Raw genomic sequence first — 20026 nt, 5'->3', positions numbered from 1 at the left:
CCTCTCGTTAGAGAAGCTAGGAAGCAATTCTTTGCAAAAAAAAGGATGACAGAAATGTGAAAATTTCTCTCAGAAAAATCTACTTTTTCCAAAATGCAAGGAAGTTGGGACTGGAAGGCCTGCCCTCATACATATAATCACATTTTTTTAAGTCAATAAATTAAAAAATGGATTTGGCCAAAACTGATAACATGCATTAAAAATAGACAGCTGAACGTTGAAGAGGATGGTATTTTTTTCTCTATGAGAACATGGAAACTAGTATTTACCACTGAACATCACAAAATGATTTTGTTTGCTACATCTCAGGTCCTTGCAGATGTAGAATACAAAATACAAAATCCAAACTATATTTTATTGAGGAAAAAATACAAGTTATAAACGTTAGATATTTTTCCGAGGCAAATTATCTTGCCTTAACTTCTATAAATTTGCACAACGGACAATGAACCTTGCTGCCATAAAAGCAATCATTATCCGTAAGTACAATGTAAAAATATTTTGAAGCATCTTTAATTAATCAGAATATTCCAAAGTGCTTCTCTGGAGCTCTCAGAGAAAATTCTGAACATTGTAAGGACTTATCAAGACACATTTTAAAAGTCTGATAGAAAGGGAAAAGTAGAGGGCTTAGTTAAGGAATTCGAGAGGTTTGGTCTCAAATGTTTAAGGCACAACCTCCAACCGTGAGGCAAAGGACAGTGGAAATGTTGAAGGGCTCACATTCACAGAACTCAAAAGCTTTCATCCAGCTGTAGGGCAGAGGAGGTCACCGAGACAGAGGGACAAGATCATTGAGCAGGCAAGTACAGGAAATTAGATTTTTTAAAATTCGTGACACTACAAGACTAGGAAACAATGTAGATAAGGAAGCACATTTTGTTTAAGTTATATCAAACCTTTATCACCATACACTGCATGCATTACAAGGTTCACTAGTACTTCTCTGTCCCTAACACAACATTAACCAAAATGACCATTATCAGTAACTGGTTCTCCTTCCATCCCCTCAGTCACTTCCTCCATCTATTCTCATATTGCTCTTCTTGCATGCTTGCTCTTTGCTGGTAGGAACAAAGTAACCAAGTTTATCATCTTCAACTGTTCTCTGAAGCACCTGGGTGTCTCTGTGAAGTCACAGTTCATTATCATACTTGAATATGCTAAAACTTTCTCTATCCTGACATCAAATTGAAAGTCAAATAAAATGTATAAGCACCTTATTTATCTCTGATGTATTCAAACAATTCACAAGAAAATACAATTAACCTGATTATGCTGGAGCTTAAAAGGGACACATTGCGCATGTACAGAACATTTGTACATGTATTCATAACAGTGCTCCACAACCCAAGCTATCCATAAATAGACCATAAGACACAGGAACAAAATTTACATTATATACAGCATTATATTATTCAATATTTAAATGAATTGTTATGCAGCTAACATGTTAATTTCTGCAACAACAGTAGCAATGTCCTTTCAGAGGCACAAAATATAATTGCAATGATTTACTCAGATTAACTGAAGATCAGATGGGAAATGAAATACAGAAATTTGCATATGCAATAGTAACCTCCAAATGGCAAGGACATTAATATCCACAAGACATTGTTTTACAAGAAGTTCTGCTAAGGCATGGTTCCTGGTCAGGCCATGTTATTTTATAACAGAAGCATTACACCATGAAACTTTAATATTAATTGGCACTGTGCTTTGTTCTGCATCTTAAACTATCCAAGAGTGAAAGACGTTTCCACCTGGTTACTTCAACAGCTGCTTGCAGTGGCAGTGCAAACTCCACTTGTCAGCTAATTTAATCGAATCTAATTTAAAAAGAACGCCAGGGAGCTGAACACTTAACAATCCCACAACCAGCTGTTATAACAATCAGTTTCAAATGTTAGGTGAGCAGCAAGGCACTGGGTAGAGTCACTTTACAGTACTATGCTGACTAAGATTGGCTTCCCCCTGTGACATATTAAACAGAATTACACAAAATTGCAATAAAGGAATATGCTTGTCAACTTGATCAGTCCATGTTTATCCCAACAGCAGTGGCCCTTATCCTATACACTAGCTATTTATATATTCCTTCACCTGCCTCCTAGCATAGTCTCTGTTTCAACCATTAACTCTAATAATGCTTTGCACCACCTTTATGCAGAAGAAATATTTGCCACTCTCTAATTTGAATCTTGATATTTTATAACCAAGTGAGAGGACTTGAGTACAGAAGACATCTTAGTACAATTACATGGGACCTTGGTAAGACCATACCAAAAGTACCTTCTACTGTTTTGGTATTATATCGTCCCATAAAATGGGACGTATATGCCAGAGAGGGAAGAGAAATTTAATAGACTATGTCTATATTCTCTGGAGTTTAGAAGAATGAGAGGCAACATAATTGAAACTTTCAAGATTCAACAGAGTGGATGTGAGGAGGATACTTCTCATGGCTAAGATGTGCAGAACTAGTGGTCACAGTCTCAGAATAAGGAGTGGGACATTTCTTCAGAGGATAATGAATCCTTGGAATTCTCTGCCCCAAGGGATTGAGTGACTGAGTCATTAAGCTTATTCAAGAAAGATCAATACATGTAAGGACGTTAAAGAAATCAAGGGAAATGGAAATAGTGCAGGAAAACAGGACTGAAGTAAAAGATCAACATGCTCTTGATGAAAGATGGAGCAGGTTTGAAGATCCAGACTGCCTCCTCCTGCTCCCGTTTCTTATGTCCTCAAACATGCTTAATCTTCCACATCCCTTTATTCAAGACCCCTGAAAGAGCCTGTAGTTCACCCTCCATCTTTGTGCAGTTGTGCTGTTCCCATTCTATTGCTTTAACATCCTTCTTCCAATGTGGTTGCCAAAATAGCAATGAACTCAAAATAGATTTACCAACAGATACCAACTTATCTTCTGTAACTCTTGACATAGAACCCTGGATTGCAATAGCATTTTGTTTAAATAAAAAAGGCCTTGCACACTTAAGTGCATTGCTGTTAATGGTGAAACTTAAACCTGGAACCCCCTGCGCTTCCACATCATCAGTACCCACATCTCTCCACCAGATTTATTGATAGAGTTCAGATTTTAAAAATAAATTCTCTCAGAACATCCTTGGCAGATGGCAACGAATAATTGATTAATGAAATTTTGAAATGATTTGTGATGTATGAAACCTGGCAGCCAATTTACACACAGCAATGTGAAAATGACCTGATAAGATATTTTGGTAATGCTAAGTGTTGACCACGACAGCTCTGCTCTTCAACAAAATGCTGCCATGGGATCTTTTACCAGCAACATACATTTGTTTAATATCTCATCCGAAAGACAGCACTTCCAACAATGCTAAGTACCCTGTGCAGCGTCAGTGCAGATTTTTGTGCTCAAGTTGCTGGAGTGGAACACACAACCACGAAATTGATAAAGTAATGCAAAAAAGAATACAAGAGTTGACTGGCAAGAAACATAAATACATATTCAAAGGACTTGTAAAAAGAGACTGGTGAGCACAAGTATGGAGCCTTACAGACAGGAGAATTTACAATGGGATAAAGGAAATGACAAAGGAACTAAGCTTTTGTCAGATAATAGTAGACAAATTGCTGAGATTGAAAGCTGATAAATCCAAAGGATTTATATCCCAGAATCATGAAAGAAGTGGTTTAAGCATTAATAGCTGCTTTATCATCCGACAAAGTTCTATAGATTCTGGAATTAGATGGTAACAAATGCAACTGCGAGATTTAAGATAGGTGGGGAGAGAAAATAAGGAATTATCAACGTGTTAGCCTAATATCAGCAGCAGGGAAAATGCTGGAGTCTACAATGAAGGATATTATAACAAAACACCTTGAAAAAGATTAAACAAAACCAACATGAATTTATGAAAAAAATCAACTTTAACTACTTTGCTGAATTTCTTTAAGGATGTAACATATGGAATAAGGAAACACTACACGTGGTGTATTTGGATTTTTGGAAGGCTTTCAATAAAGTCCTCCTGGACAGGAGGTTATGTCACCAATATTAAAACACAAGGAATTGGGAGTAATACCCTGCCTTGGATTGAAAATTAGTTATCCGACAGAAAGCAAAGGGTAGGAATACACAAAGTGTTTTCAGGTTGGCTGGGTGTAACTTAGAGGGGGTAATCACAAAGATCAGTGCTAGGGCTTCAATTTTTCACAATCTTGATCAAGTTTTTCTTTTGAGGTGGTGACCAAGGTGATTGATGAGGGCAGGGCAGTAGGTGTTGTCTACCTGGACTTTATTAAGGTGTTTGACAAAGTCCCTCATAATAGCTTGATCAGGAAGATTAAGATGCATGGGATCCACAGTGAATTGGCTTGCCCATAGAAGACAGAGGGTAGTGGTGGAAGGGTATTATTCTGGCTGGAGGTCTGTGACCAGTGGTGTTCTGCAGGGATCAGTGCTGGGACCTCTGCCTCTCATATATGTGTGTGTGTATATATATATATATATATATATATATATTTAAATGACTTCAATTAAAATGTAGGTGGGAAGGTGAGTAAGTTTGAAGACAACACAAAAATTGGTGAAGCTGTGGACAGTGAAAAAGGCCGTCAAAGGATACAGAAGGATATTGATCAGTTATATTTATGGGTGGAGAAATGGCAGATGGAGTTTAATCCGGGCAAGTGTCAGGTGTTGCATTTTGGGATGTCAGATGCAAGGGGAAAGTATACAGTTAACAGCAGGATCCTTAACAGTATTGATGTACAGACGGCTACCTCCCTGAATGTGGCAACACAAGTAGACAGAGTGGTAAAGGTGCAAGGCATGCTTGTCTACATCACCAGGAGCATTGAGTATAAGAGTCAGGAAGTCATGTTGCAGTTGTATAAAACTTTGGTTAGGCCGCACTTGGAGTATTGCGTGCAGTTCTGGTCACCTTGTTACAGGAAGGGTGTGGAGGCTTTGGGAGAGGTTTATCAGGTTGCTGCCCAGATTAGAGGGTATTAGCTATAACAATCTATGTTATAGCTAATTCCCTCAATCCAAGTTGGACAAACTTGGATTGATTTCTCTGGAGCATCAGAGGCTGAGGGGAGACCTGATAGAGTAGACAGCCGCTACCTTTTGCCCAGGGCAGAAATGTCAAATACTGGAGGGCATAGCTTTAAGATGAGAGGGGGAAGTTTAAAGGGGATGTGCAGCACAATTTTGTTTTACACAGAAAGTGGTAGGTGCCTGGGGTGGTAGTGGAAGCAGAAGCAGATACCATAGTGGTTTTTAGATGGGCACATGAATATGTAGGGACTGGAGGAATACGAATCGTGTGCAAGCAGAAGGGATTAGTTTAATTTGGCATCATGCTCAGTACAGTCATCGTGGGCCAAGAGGCCTGTTCCTGGGTTATACTGTTCTATGCTCGATGTAATCTAGTCAAATCTTTGTTTCTGAGGGGAAAAATTATTTTATTTTCAAGTTTGCCGATGATACTAAACTAGGTAGGATTGTGAGTAAGAAGAATGCAAGTGGCTTCAAGGGGATGTAGACAAGCTGAGGGAGTGGGTGAGGACATGGAATTTGGATAAATGTGAGTTCATCCAATTTGATGAACACACAGAAAAGCAAAGAATTTATTAAATGGTGAGAGATTGGATATTGTTGACATTCAAAGGGTCCAAGGTGTGCTTGTACACAAGTCATTGAAGACCAATATGCAGATGCAGCAAGCAATTAAGAGGGCAAATAGTTTGTTAGTCTTTGAATTACAGGAATAACAAAGTCTTACTTTAATGGTACAGAATCTTGATAAGACTGCACCTGGAGAACAGTATACAATCCTTATCCAAGAGCAGATGTACTTGCGATAGAGGAAATGTAGAAATATTCACTACATTGGTTCCAAGAATGGTAAATTTACCACATGAAGATAGATTGAGTAGATTAGAACTTTATTCTCTACAATTTAGAAGAATGAGAGGAAATCTCATTGAAACTTGCAAAATTCTTAAAAGTCTTAATGCATGGAGGATACTTCCCCTATCTGAGGAGTCTAGTACCAATAGACACAGATTCAAATTAAGGGGTAGGGCATTTAGGATTGAATCAAAAGAAATTCCTTCAACCAGAGGGTGGAGGATTTTTGGAATTCTCTGAGAGGGCTGTGGAGTCTTGGTTTTAGTACTCATTGAAAACACTGATCAATTTTTTGTTTAACATTTAGGGAATCAAGAGATGGGGACAAATTGGTAAATGGTGCCGAGGTAAAGGCATGTCATGATTTTTACGACTAGCAGAGCAGACTCAATGGGCTGGATGGTTTATTGCTGTTCCTATTTCTTACTTTCCAGCCATCTGACCTCAGAAACGGCGGTATCAACTGAGGCATAGCTGAATTCATAGTAATAATTTCGCAGACGTGGTGAATGAAAACTTGTGGGTATTCTTAATCCTCACAAGGCAGAACCCGGAGGCAATTGAAAGTATTACACAAACATATACAGCGTCATCTCTAGAACAGCCTAAAACATAAAAATAAAATGATTAAAAACCTTTCTATTCTCCTCGCTATTTTCTTCAACCGTTGTGATAACCCAACCCCCGTGTACTGGGCCCTGGGACACATCTCCAGCCAAACAAGTCAAACTCCAAAACTCCTCACTCACTCACAGAGAGGAAGTTTATTTTTTTCCCCCTCCCTCTCCATCCTTTGGGGATGAGGTTGATGGATCTGCTGCGTGGAGCGGACACCAAGATAAAGCAAGAGGCACAAGGCCTCCAGACTCAACTTTCCGCAGGACATTGGATCAGTTTCGGCGGCGGCGGCGGCAGCGGCGGCGGCAGCAGCAGCAGCAGGAGGCCCGGCCCGCACCGGACTCCCCGCGGCCTTCACAACGGGGTCGGACTCAAACCGCGGCTGCTCAACCAGCCCCGGCCGCTACTTCCCTCCCTCCTCCTCCGGCCTGCTTTAAACTCGGCCTTGGCTGATCCCGAGGCCTCGGAATTTCCCCAACTCCCGGGCTGGTGACCGGAGTCAGGCAGGAGCAAGGCTGCCCGAGTCCCCGGCCCCGCACTCACCTTCGGCTACTGTGGCGCTCACATCTCCGCAGGGCGGGAGACACCGATAGTGAAAGGCGGCCGCCAGGCACCGAGCCCAACCCAGGCCGCGCCGACTCACTGAGCCGCTGTCATGGCGCTACCTCCGCCAGCAAGCGGACAGCCGCCTCACTTACTCCTCCCACTACCTGTACACAATATGCACAGTGTGTGCGTGGTATAATGCATTCCGTACACCCTGAGCATAGGGTGTTAAAAATATACACACATTGCACAATATACAATGTGTGTGGTCTGTGCACACTATGTTCAATATGAACACATTGGACTATAAGTAAACTGTGTAACATACGCACAGCATGTGCACAATAGATGTGTACGCACAATATATATAGCACATTATGCATACATGGCATGCACTGTAAATATATATAAACTGCAATATATACATAATGTGCACAAAATAAACAACATGGACAAAATATATTGTGCTTAATATGTACACTGTGCACTAATGTAGGGTGCCCAATATACATGATAGACCGTCCAAACAATATAGACACATGCTGTGGCCCACATACAAACTGCACACAATGTATATGCTATGTATACACTATATACATGATAATTGTTTATATATATATATATATATATATATATATATATACACACACACACCATCTGTACATTTACCCAACTGAGACCTAATTGAGGTACATGAGTCAGATATCATACTGTTTTTGTACACTGCACAAAGGAATTTAATCTAGAACACAATAACCAACCACAATCAGCTCCTTTGTGCAGCAGTTGCTTTGCTGTTAAAATTGTTCTGGATCCTCCACCTGTATGAAGTGCATGCAGTTGGAGGTCACATTTTGATGTTATTTGCGCAGAATTCTCTTGGGCATCTATGGTTCACAAATGGCACGAGCTGCTCACACAGAAGCAGCCTTAAAAAGAAACAAGGCCTAGTTTTATATAAATTGAGGACCAGACCTACCTAGCTCATGACTCTTTTCTGTCAGTTAGGTCCAACAAAATTTTTTGACCACCTACCCAACCTTGCTCTACCCCAAGTCTCAAATTCCTGATCCCTTTCTTCAAGATTGTCTGAAGCTGAACCTCCTATCTACCCAACCCAATCTCCAGAGATAACCCTTTAAGTCCTGACTCCATTCACAATGTTCCAAACTGTTCTGACTCTTGGAGTCCCTCCAGGTCAGTAACAGAGTGTTCAGAGAAAAGCACAAAAGGTTAATAGACTAAATGAAATGAAAGATGGGTGGGACCTGAGGCTGTAATCCTGAAGACCAGAGTGAATGTTGGGGCAAATAACATAAAAAGGGAGAGAAAACAAGAGTTATGTTAATAGGGCAACACATGACATTCTTGGACAGGACAAAAGCTATGTTAAGGGACCTACCTACATTGAAAATAAAACATAGGATGCTGATTTCTGGCTGAAGCTCAAATAAAGGATGGACATCCATCATATGGATGGGAATGACATCCAGGCTTTGCTTTGGGTTAAAGACCCCAGGCCTGATTGGGAGAAAATGCCTGATAAAGTGAAGAGTGGAACTTGCATCCCAAGATTAGATGCAAACTGGACACGGTCAGTTATAGGCATGTTTCAGAGAGACTGAGCGATTGACGTTTGGTGGATAGCGAAATTAATTTCATCCAGTCTAAACTGAAATTGTTTACTTATAATTCAAACATACCTTTAAGTGCAGTTTAATTCAGTTACTGCAGTTCAGAGCTGTTGTTTTGGATTAACTTTGCCCACACAGAGGTTTTGTCAAATAAGAAAGAAGTATACATTTGATTGATTAAAGATGTTAGTTATGATGTTAAATTATCTACTTAATTTTAGATCCTCAAGATAGATGTTGTGTTTGTTTTTAAAAGTCAAACAGCAGTGTAAAATAATTAATTTATTATAATACCAGACTCACATTCCATTGCTTAATTTGCTGGCAGTGTAGATGTGCAGAGAAATTAAGAGAAACAAAGGACTGCAGATGCTGGATCTAGATGAACTCAGCAGGCCAGGCAGCATTTGTGGAGAAAAGCAGGCGGTCAATGTTTTGGGTCAGGACCCTTCTTCAGGACCTGCAGAGGAATTAACCCTTTCCACTGACAGCTCTTTTATTAAGAGTTTAAATCATTACAGCAATAATTTTCTATGTCTACGTCTCTATTTCTATGTCTATGTCTCTATTGGGTAAGCCTAGTAATTTCTAAGATAAGGACATGTTTGGCACAGCTTTGTGGGCCGAAGGGCCTGAATTGTGCTGTGGGTTTTCTATGTCTATGTCTATAATACCCAGTTTGTAGCAAAACTGATTTTGAAACAGTTCCAAGGTTTATGCTAGAGCTAGTAATGTGTGTGTGTGTGTGTGGTCATAAAAGCAAAGGGAGTATGTAAATACTGGTGTTAGATAAGTCCAGTGATCTACATGGAGGGAGCCATAGCCCCACCCCCAACACCATACTATTTTACTTGTACCATAGAAGGATTGACAAGCTGGACCTGTAAAAGCGTCAGGGCAGGGCCCCATCAATCTCCCACCTTGCCTTGCCTCCCGTTGCAGCCTGGTATACACCTCATCAAAGCCTGATGATTTATCCATCCTTAGATATCTGGGAATCCCATCCATATGATGGATGTCCATCTTTTATTTGAGCGTCAGCCTATGTTTTATTTTCAATGTAGGCAGGTCACTTAACATAGCTTTTGTCCTGTCCAAGTATGTCATGTACTGCCTTATTCACATAACTCCTGCTTTCTCTCCCTTATTTTTATGTTATTTGTCCCAACATTCACTGTGGTCTTCAGGAATACAGCTCAGGTCCCACCTGTTTTTCCTTTCATTTGGATGTTTATCCATCCTAAGACATTTGGGACCTCTTGCTTTGTAATGCTAACATGCTCCAGGACGTCACCGTCCCTCTCCCTGAACTCTCCCTCTAAATGCCCTTCTCCTTAGTGAATACAGATGAGAAGTATTCATTTGGAACCTCGGCCACACCACTGGCTCTACACACTCTTTCGCTAGGTTACCCTCTTCCTCTTAATATAGATGCCTTGGGATTCACTTTATTCTTGTCTGCCAATGATATTTACCCTCCTAATTTCTTTTTAAAGTACTCTCCAACTCTCTCTTCATTCATCAAGGAGTTCTTCCGTTTTCATTTGCCTGTACCTGTCATCCAGGATTCTCTGATTTTGCCGCCTTACTTTTCACCTTCACAGGAACATGTTGGCCCTGAACTCTCACTATCTCCCTTTTAAAAGACTCCCACTTGTTGGATGTTGTTGTACCCACAAGCAGCTGCTTCCAATCCACCTTTTCCAGGTCCTGTCTTATGTTGTTGAAATTGCCCCTTGCTCAAATTAGGACGATTACTTTCGGATCATCCTCATCAGTCCCCATAACTTGAAACTTAAAGAGTTATAAGCACTGCCCTACCGCCCAGCTTCATTCCCAAGAGTAAGTCTAGTAGAGCTCCTTCTCTAGAAGGACTATCTATGTATTAGATCAAAAGCTCTCCTGGAGGCACTTTACAAATTCCTCCCCATCTAAGCCCCTTGGACTGTGACACTCACAGTCAATATTGGGGAAGATAAAATCCTCCACAATCATAATCATATTGATCTTAGACCTTTCTGTGAATTGTCCACATATCTGCCGGCATTATCTCTCGCCAACTGTTGGGGCACCTGTAGTATAACTTCAGCAAGGTATTTGCCCCTTCCTTATTTTTGAGTGCTACTCATATGGCCTCATTGGCAGACATCCTCAAATCAATATTGCAATACCCCCTTCTCTTTTACCTCTGTCTCTATCATACCTGAAACCTCGATATTTGATGAGGGCCTGCTTTCAGTGTATGACTCTCTGACTCTAATTCTCAACCTATCAAATTCAGGATTATGCGCATGGTGCTATGAATGCGAAGTTCAAATACACCAAAGGATAGCATGCATAGTCCTCCAGGGACAGTGGATGATGCAGAGGTGAGTAATCATCAGTACCACCACCAACAAAAGCATAGCTTGATAAATAACACATTGACAGTAGTTAACTCCAGGACATTGTGAGTGAATATGATCAACCTTCAAGGAATGTAGATGTGAATGGATTTTCTAAAACAGGAATTATGACAGTTAGTGGACAAAGGTTCTAACCTAACCCAGGAAGGAACAGCATCAAGGGGAATCAGGGGTGCATTTGGCCAGTCAGTTGGTTGAATGATACAGAGGCACTCACACACCATCAATCATTTATTTAACTTGGAACATGAGAAGGCAACCTGATTAACCCAAGTCATCACCTGCCATGCTCACAGGAGCTAGATGATTGGCCAACTGAGACACAACTTCATCTACAGCCAGAGAGATGAAGTCCCAAATTGAATTAACAATGCGCAACTATATAATCTGGCTGACAACTCCAGGAACCTGAGCATATGTCTGCTGAAGGGGTTAACCTGTCTTCAGCAGTTAATTCACAGCTGTGTGTCTCAAGAGGTGATTAGAGTGATTTTGCTAATCCCAGCAATGGAGACATCTCTCCATTGCCAGAAATAGAAGAAGTCAACATGACACAATGATGCGCCCCCATGCTATAGGGGAAGACAATGTTATGAGGGATGTGCAGACAGACTAGGTTACTGACAATCTGCCCACATCTGGTAGGAGACTTGTGTAACTTCAACCTGACCAGCATGTATCTAAGTCTGTTCAGTTTGAAACCAACTAATATCTTCTATAGGAGAGAAGTAAATATTGTGTCATCACTAAAGCTAATTTCTTATATGTCAGATAAATGAGAATAACTTCTGTTTTACATGCCACAGCATGGGAAAATTGAATAGTATATGTCTGCAACAGAACAAGAAAGAGCTTTGGAGTCACTGATGATATGGTAAAGCAACTGGAAGAGCAAAATAAGCCCCTAAGAATGCCCATCCCTCATCTGCCAGAGCATTTATTGTAGCATTGAAAAAAGATAACTGGGTTAATCAAGCAATATCATAAATCTGAGGAGGAAATCAGGACACATCAAGGACAAATAAAAATGTGCTGAGGGCAGAACATCAGTGGTTCCAAATGTGGAATAGGGTTATGAATGTTAATATCTATCCAAGGATTAGAACTATTTCTCATATTTTGGTCATGGTACAGGTCATGCTGGTAGTGTGTTTGGGAATTGTTCAGTTGTGCTGTCTGCGATCAAAAGTGTAAGTGTAAAGTCAAACCTAATTAATGTAAGAAACACAATCAAAGGATGACATCAAGAATGTCAGTATTATCAGATATAAATATAATAGTAGTGACAGTTTGATTTAAACACTTAAGTACCCCAATCTATTCACTGGCTACTAGAATTGGAGCAGGTTCTTCAGGGTAATTTAGTCTTCAGTGGTAGGGGTGTTGAGTATACAAGTAAGGAAGTCATGCTCCAGCTACATAACATTTTAGTCAGACCGCAATTGAAGTATTGTGTGCAGTTCTAGCCGCCCCATTATAGGAAGGATGTGGAGACTGTGGAAAGGGTGCAGAAGAAGTTTGCCAGGATGCTGCCTGGATTAGAGGGTATGAGCTATAAGGAAAGATTGGACAAACTTGAGCATTGGAGGCTGAGAGGAGACCTGATAGAGATTTTTTTTAAATTAAGAGAGACATAGATAGGGTAGACAGTCAGAATCCATTTCCCAGGGTAGAAGTGTCAAACACCATAGGACATGCTTTTAAGGTTAGAGGGGGGAAGTTTAAAGGCGATGTAAGAGGCAAGTTTTTTTTACACAGACAGTGATATGTGCCTGGAATAGGCTACCAGGGGTAGCAGTGCTGGGGTTTAAAAGGCTTTTAGATTAGACACATGAATATGAAGGGAATGGAGGGATATGGATGCTACACAGGAGGAAATTTAGTAATAAATTGGCATTAAGATCAGCACAACATTGTGGGCTGAATGGCCTGTCCATTGCTGTACTGTTTGATAGAAACAAAGGATTGCAGATGCTGGAATCTAGATGAAAAACACTTTGATGCTGGAGGAAATCAGCAGGCCAGGCAGCATCCATGGAGAAAAGCAGGCGGTCAACATTTCAGGTCAGGACCCTTCTTCAGGACTGAAGATAGGAAAAGGGGAAGCCAAATATATAGGAGGGAAAAGCAGAGCAGTGATAGGTGAACAAAAGAGGGGAAGTGGGGTGGGCACAGGGTGATGATAGGTAGATGCAGGTAAGAAAAAGTGATAGGCAGGTGCGGGGGAGGAGGGGAGAGCAGTTCCACCAGGTGATGGGTCAAAGGTAAGGAGAGAAAGGGAAAAAAAGGGTAGAAAAAAGAGAGATAGGCTAGGAGAGGCAAGAAGAGAAGAAGCATGGTGGGGGTGGGATTGTGGGGAAGGGGGGTGGAGATTACTTAAAGTGGGAGAACGGTCACTCGCATGAACATCGAATTCTCCAACTTTAAGTAATCCCCACCCCACACCCCCACCCTACTTGCTTTCTCTGGAAGAACCCAGCAAGTCAAGCAGCATCTGTGGAGGCAATAGGTATAAGTCAACATTTTGGGTCAAGACCCTTCATCAGTGCTAAAGTTGCCCATATGTGACTTCTTTAACCATGGCCAGATGTTGCACACCAACTGCCACATGAGCTGGACAGAATGAAGTAATGAAGTCTTAGTCAAATGGCAAGGGGACACACCAGGAGTCTTGAGACTAAGTTCTACACAGACATCAGAATACAGGTAAGTGGAAATGTGTGTAAGACCCTGATGATGTGCCCACACTCACTCACACATATGGATAAGCTCAGGCACATATACCCTTGCCCACTGCCATCTCTTTGACGCCCCTTCACCCATCCTCTTCTAGATCCCTCTCATCCTCAGTCCCCCTTGTCCCTGAATCTCCTTTCCTTCAGAGTCCCTCCCAACCTCCTATAGTTCTCCTCCCTCGCCCCCCAACTTTTACCGTTCCAATTTCTCTCTTGCACCTTATCACTCCACCCCTTTCCCTGCCGAGTGGGGAAGACCGTTTTAAGTGGCACTGTAAACTCTCATATCAGTAATTGAAAACAAACTTCTTTAGGTGTTGGTTAAATAAAACTATAGCCGGGTAAGATGTTGAGCGGCTGAAAATGACGAGTAGCATCCAGCATTCAGGAAGCTGTGGGAATATGTTGCTGCTATACCAGCCACTTGTAAGGTATAGGAACCAACGTTCGGGAAGCTGCAGTGTGAGGGACATTAAATAAGTGAAGCATTTGTACAACAACAGGCATGGCGGCGGGCAGGTGGTGGCGAGGTTGGTGGGTGACTTGATTTAGCTGAAGTGGGGTTTGTTCTCAGGTGTCAGTGGTGTGTGCTGCCCCGGGGCGCCCAGCGGTGCGGGTCGGCGGCTATTGCCGCCCCGGCAATGAGGGGGGTAGCGGGGAGAAAGAGGGAGAGGGGAGGGGAGGGGAGGGGAGAGGGGAAGGAATGAGGGGGAGGGATGGGGATGAAGGGGAGGAGTAGAGATTGGGGGGAGGGATGGGGATGAGGGGAGGTATTGGGGGGATGAAGGGATGGAGAGGGATGAGGGGAGGAAGGAGGAGGGGAGAAAAATAAATTAAAGAAGGCTGGAAATGGGGCAATGGGATAGGGGAAGAGGATAGAATAGCTTGGAGTGTGGATAATGAACATTAGTAGTCGGGAGATTGCCGGGTAACATCACTCTTGAGTATCTTTTATCATTCATCCTGTAGGATACAGGAGGCAAGCTAGTAATTGAATCTAACAAACTTGCCTCATTTATAAAAGATCTTGCATGATGTGGTTTTCACAATAGGTCTCTGAACAGCTTCCACAATGAAATGTTGCAGCAAAATGCAGGAAGCAGTTGTTTTCCTGGTACCGCTTTTAAAATGGTACTGACCAACATTACATGTATTATGCCTCTGATAAGAAGGCAAAATCACACCTAAAATAACTGTCTGCTTTACTTAGCACAAAGTTTTCCAGATGCTTAGTTTGATGGACAGTCTTTCCAGATGTGGTCCTAACTGTTTGTACCTCTCCTGGGTCTGTAGTTGAGCTGTGATTTTCTTGCTCTGCAAGGTCAGTGAAATATCCTCCAGTATTTCTATTTCGCTCTTTCTAAAGTGACCTTCCTGCAATGTGGAATGCCTTTTTCCATCATGCCCTCGTATGATTTTCATGTGTAATATTTGTGCAGTCACTGCTGCCATATTTGGTATTGGTCTGATGTAGGCTTCTTCTTCTTTTTGTCTCCAACTCTGGGTGGTGATAGGTCTTTGGCACCTCTATTATAATAGTGTGGCTCCAGTTATCACCTTCCCTTCTTCTGAACTTCTTGTTTTAGCAGCCTTTCTGTCATTGGGAGTAGAGTTGTGGCTTGCATTCCAATGAGTCTGTGTGCATGACTGCTAATCATCTCTTGGTTGTGGTATAACAGAAGGGGATGATGTTCAGATTAGGGTTGAATTGTGATTGTTTAGTTTTTTTTAGTACAAGCTGAACCCGGGTAACAAATGGATTCTGTTTGTAAAGACATTCTTAAGTCAATTTTGTCCATAAGTTGGAAAATAAACAAAAATCACTTGATATGGTGCCCATACCTTGTATTGTAATGAATAACATCAAATAAACACAACATGATAAGAACAATTACTAAAAGTAGAGAGAGAGAGGAAATTGGTTCTGCTATTCATAAGAACAAATGCATGCATGTATGTTGGACTTCTGAATTTAATAAAATTATGGGAGCTCATTCGTATGTATGGGTGTCTGTAAGTTCGACATTCTTAACCTGGGGAACAGTCTATAGTCCCCTGGCCACCTTTGCTGCATTCTTTGCCTTTCCATTACTCTGAGGAAAGTGAGGTTGTCTGATGTTCAAACTCCCAGTCCTTTGAAAACCTCATAAAGTTATCTGTTGTGAACTGTGGCCAGTTATCTGTGATAAACACATTGATGATAAATGTAAGGCAACTTTCTCCTGAGCTTGTGTATGACCATAAATGAATGGTTCTTTCTCTCACAGAATTGACCTTTACTTGGCAGATTGTACTTTGTGCTGAGCTGGTACTTGGAATCTGACCTGTTGCTTTCATGTACTCCTTAGACATTTGATGTCTTTTTCATTATCCTTTTCATAGGAATCAATTTTCAATCCACATTATGCACATTTTATCTCATACCAAGGCATTTCTCTTTCAGCCACTCAAGTTGCTGTCTGCAATATTGCAACATTTAAGTTACCTTAGTTGTACTTTCCCTGTTTTGTGTCTTGTACCATGCCTCACCAGATGTATTCCTTGCTGTTGCCCATCCAATATTCCTAGCCTGGCTTTGGATAACTCTGCAGCTTTGCATGTCCAGATACACTTTTGCTAGAGTTAACACTGTCTCAAGCAATAGCCATTCCTCGTGCTGGACTCCCTCGCTCCAAAACTAATCTCATCCCTGACTTATTCCCTCAGATCTTCAAAATTATAACAAACTTAGCTTCATTAAGAAAATATCAAAGGATGCTCCCTGCTCCTGGTTGCATGTAAAGAACTGGTAATGGGCAACACTTTCATCTCTTGGTGGCTGCGATGCCCTTCTGATGCTTTCTATGCATTCTCCAGGGTCTCATATGAGGGCTTTTTATATGATGTAATTCTCTCACTTGCGATCGATAAGATACAATAACGACTTTTGTCTGTTCTGGTCAGTGCAATATAGAGTGAAGACTTCCCTCCATTGTCTCCATTCTTTAGACAGACAACTTGGAAATCCTGTGGATCGTGGAGGTTAATTTGTTTCTTCATTTATCAATTCAATTGAACACTTGGGTAGCATGGTAACACAGTTGTCAGTGCTGCTGCCTCACAGCTCCAGGGACTTGTGTTTGATCCTTGGGGCTGTCTGTGTGGAGTTTGCGTATTCTGTATGGATATTACCCAGGTGCTTCAGTTTCTTTCCAAAGGTCTGCTGATGGGTTAATGCCTTAAAGAATCAAAGGGGAATTGATGAGTATGTGTGAGAAGGAATGAGTTGTAGGGCTACAGGGAAATAAAAAGGAGTGGAAATGATGGATTTGCTCTGCCAACTGCTGATATGGACAGAATCTGTGTGGTATTGGTGACCGTGTTATAATAGGTTTGCTCATCCTGTCTTAACAAACAGCAAAAATGTTTAGCAATGGTCTCTGGTGATAGGCTGTATGCAAATTGCATGTTAAAAGGAAGCAGATTTGGGACAAAACTAATGATACACGAGAAACTTGGTGAATAACAAGTATATATTTGTTAAAGATAAATGTTGTGTAACTAACTTGCTTGAGTTCTTTAAAGTAGTAGAATGGTGGATTGGATAGTTAGATTGTTTTCTCTATGTGGATTTGCAATAGGTGTTTAACAAAAGTGCCACTTAATAGACCTGTTGTTAGAATTGAAGTTCATTGGATTAACGGGGCTATGTTGGAAAGAGTCAAGTTTTTGTGGAATGGAGAGCAGAAAATGGTGGAGACTAGTCATCTTTCAGATTGGAGGAAAGTGTGCAGTTGATGTATGAGTTGGTAATAGGGCCACTGCTTTTGTTGATGTGTTGATTATCTGGACTTAATTTCAGAGTTTCTAGTTGACAAAAAAACCTTGGAAATATAACAGTGAAGGGATAGTAAATATCAGGAGGATATTCTTCTTTGTATTAATTTATTTTTGTAGGAAGAATGAAGAAAAGTGATCTAAACTATGGGGTACAATTTTAAAAGTAATCCAAGGATAGAGAGATGGAGTGTGTATACAAGTCTTTGAATGTGAAATGGGTTGAGAAGATTGCTATATACTGTCTTTATTCATGAGGGATAGAGGCATTAATTTCCCGTGTATAAGGAAAAAAATTGCAGATACTGCAAAGGCTGCTGGCAGTGATGCTAAGGCTTCAAGGACCCACAACAGTTAAACCCTCTTGGGATATAATGATTTCTTCGTAAATTTCACCTTGTACATTTCTGCTTGTCAAAACGAGCTGAAGCATACAGGTACTTTGGATCCTGACTCCAGTGGCAAACCTACCCATGTTCCTGACCTCTGGTATCCCTAATCCTGCTCCAAGTGCACTCTGACTATTGACATTTCATTACTTGCCAGCACATTAAATCACATGCTCTGCGTTTCATAGCAAACAGGATTTGCTGGACACCACAGGAGAGAGCTTGTGAGGAACGTGCTGTATTTACCAACGCTCCGAGTTGTACTTGGCCCAGCTTGCAAGTGTGTGGGTGTGTGGATCTGCAGATAGGTAGTGGATAATAAGGACTTGGTGTATTTAGTGGTGTCCTTGGCTTTACAGATAGCTTTGAAATAGAAAAGCAAAGATATTATGTTAAATCTTTTTGAAATATTGCAAAATTTAACAATATAACAAGTTGGGCCTCAGCTGGAACACCATATGCAGTTCCAGGCATATGGGTATGATATCAAGCCTGAGATGTTTGAGACTTAAGAAAATGAAGGACCTCTGTTTAGTTCAAAGGTAAAAGAAATGGGTTGTTCTCAATTAGAGTAAAGATTAAGGAAAATGTTGCCATTAACAGCTCTGGTCGACTCATCTCTTCTTTTGCTTGCACAATAATTCTATTTGCATTTAATCCTTCCTGTCTTGAGCCCCAATATAGACCCTGCCTTTTGTTCATTTCACCCCCCCTCCCTATTTCCTACCATATTTGCTTAGAGCCTTGCGTAAAGGCAGTAATCTATCTCTGTCCACAAATACTTACTGATCTCAGTATTTTGAGCACTTTCTGTTTTTTTTTCAGATTTTTGGTGCAAAAATATTTTGCCTTAAAGTTGGAGGTGTCTGAAGCATAAAAAGGATTTGATAGTGATTAGGGAGAAACTGGATGAAAATTGTATTTCAGTCTATTTTTGGTGCCTTAAATGGGGTCTGTATTTTACCTGAGTGCCCAGTTGTATCCAATAAAATCACAATATTGGGACGTTCTCATAGTTTTATCCTGTGTAACAAAAAAAGTATTAGAACCTGCCCTGTGCATCTGCTGCCTGAGCTCATTTGTACACTACATGCTGGGAAGTGGGTCACTGCTGTTGAGAACTCTCTCATGGTAGCCACACAGACTGCAATGGAGATGAGAAAAGCCATTTGGAGTGGGCAGGAATGAAGAAGGGAGATGGAAATCAACAGGGAAGGAGGAAAGTCAGGATGGGGAGAAGAGAGGTTAAATCGTGCAGTGTTGGGTATTGCATTCCACTTCTCTTCCCCCACCCCAGTGGAGTAGTCTGATTCGGTCCTATGCTGCAGTGGATGACTGCCCCAGCTCTCACTGGTGCCAGAGTTTGCAGCATTTTGTGCAGAGATCTTTGTCAGTGCTGCCTGTTTGATAAAAGACAGAACATGGCAATAAAGTTGGGGAGATAAAAAATCTTTATCTGTAAAGATAAAAAATAATAGCCTCACAGGGACCTTACAATTCACACATTTCCCCATTTTTTTTGCTTCAGGTACTCCTTGTTTTATTGTGAGTGAGTTATGAAGTTAGTAATGCATGATCTTTCAATCTTATTTTTGATATTAACTCAGAAACATCAGCATGAACAATGATGTTGTTAAGTGTGCAAAATACATCAGAAATGAAAGCAGTGGTAAGATGAATTACAATAGTAATTTGTGTATTATATAACTATAAACACATATTTCATTGCATAATATCTAACTGGTAATAAAGATGATTACAGCTGTTTTTCTTTTTTTTCAGTGCTTACTGGATGCCATATATACACATTAATGAGGGATCAGAGCATGAGTGGAATATCTCCTTTATTGAAGAAGGAACTTCCAATCAGGCATTTTGCTGCACTGAAGTATGATATTGTTCAGAGTTATTAAAATATTTAATTTGTATTGGATAGTTTTTAGAGAGATTCACTAAATTATTAGCCTCTGCAGGA

At 40.9% G+C, this 20026-nt stretch overlaps 2 protein-coding genes across 6 annotated transcripts in view; one reads left to right on the top strand and one right to left on the bottom strand.

The window, feature by feature from the left end:
• The window catches only part of cnot6l (CCR4-NOT transcription complex, subunit 6-like), a 52988-nt gene extending 45774 nt beyond the window's left edge, over window positions 1-7214 (bottom strand). For both annotated transcript variants that reach the window (XM_052043355.1, XM_052043362.1), the window contains exon 1: window positions 7070-7214. The gene's annotated coding sequence lies outside the window, so the exon portion shown is untranslated. The remainder of the gene's footprint in view (window positions 1-7069) is intronic.
• Window positions 7215-14320: 7106 nt separating this feature from the next.
• Window positions 14321-20026, top strand: part of mrpl1 (mitochondrial ribosomal protein L1) — a 31874-nt gene continuing 26168 nt past the window's right edge. For 2 of the 4 annotated variants that reach the window (XM_052043786.1, XM_052043762.1), the window contains exons 1-2: window positions 14321-14376; window positions 19834-19939. In XM_052043786.1, the coding sequence (XP_051899746.1) occupies window positions 14352-14376; window positions 19834-19939 (131 nt within the window). In that variant the 5' untranslated portion in view covers window positions 14321-14351. Of the gene's footprint in view, window positions 14377-15056; window positions 15168-16789; window positions 16868-19833; window positions 19940-20026 lie in introns of those variants that run through there. The other 2 variants (XM_052043769.1, XM_052043778.1) reach the window with 2 other exon arrangements.

This window comes from Pristis pectinata, chromosome 2 (assembly GCF_009764475.1).
Source record: "Pristis pectinata isolate sPriPec2 chromosome 2, sPriPec2.1.pri, whole genome shotgun sequence".
NCBI classification, from domain to species: domain Eukaryota; kingdom Metazoa; phylum Chordata; class Chondrichthyes; order Rhinopristiformes; family Pristidae; genus Pristis; species Pristis pectinata.
This window is presented reverse-complemented; position numbering and strand designations above follow the sequence as displayed.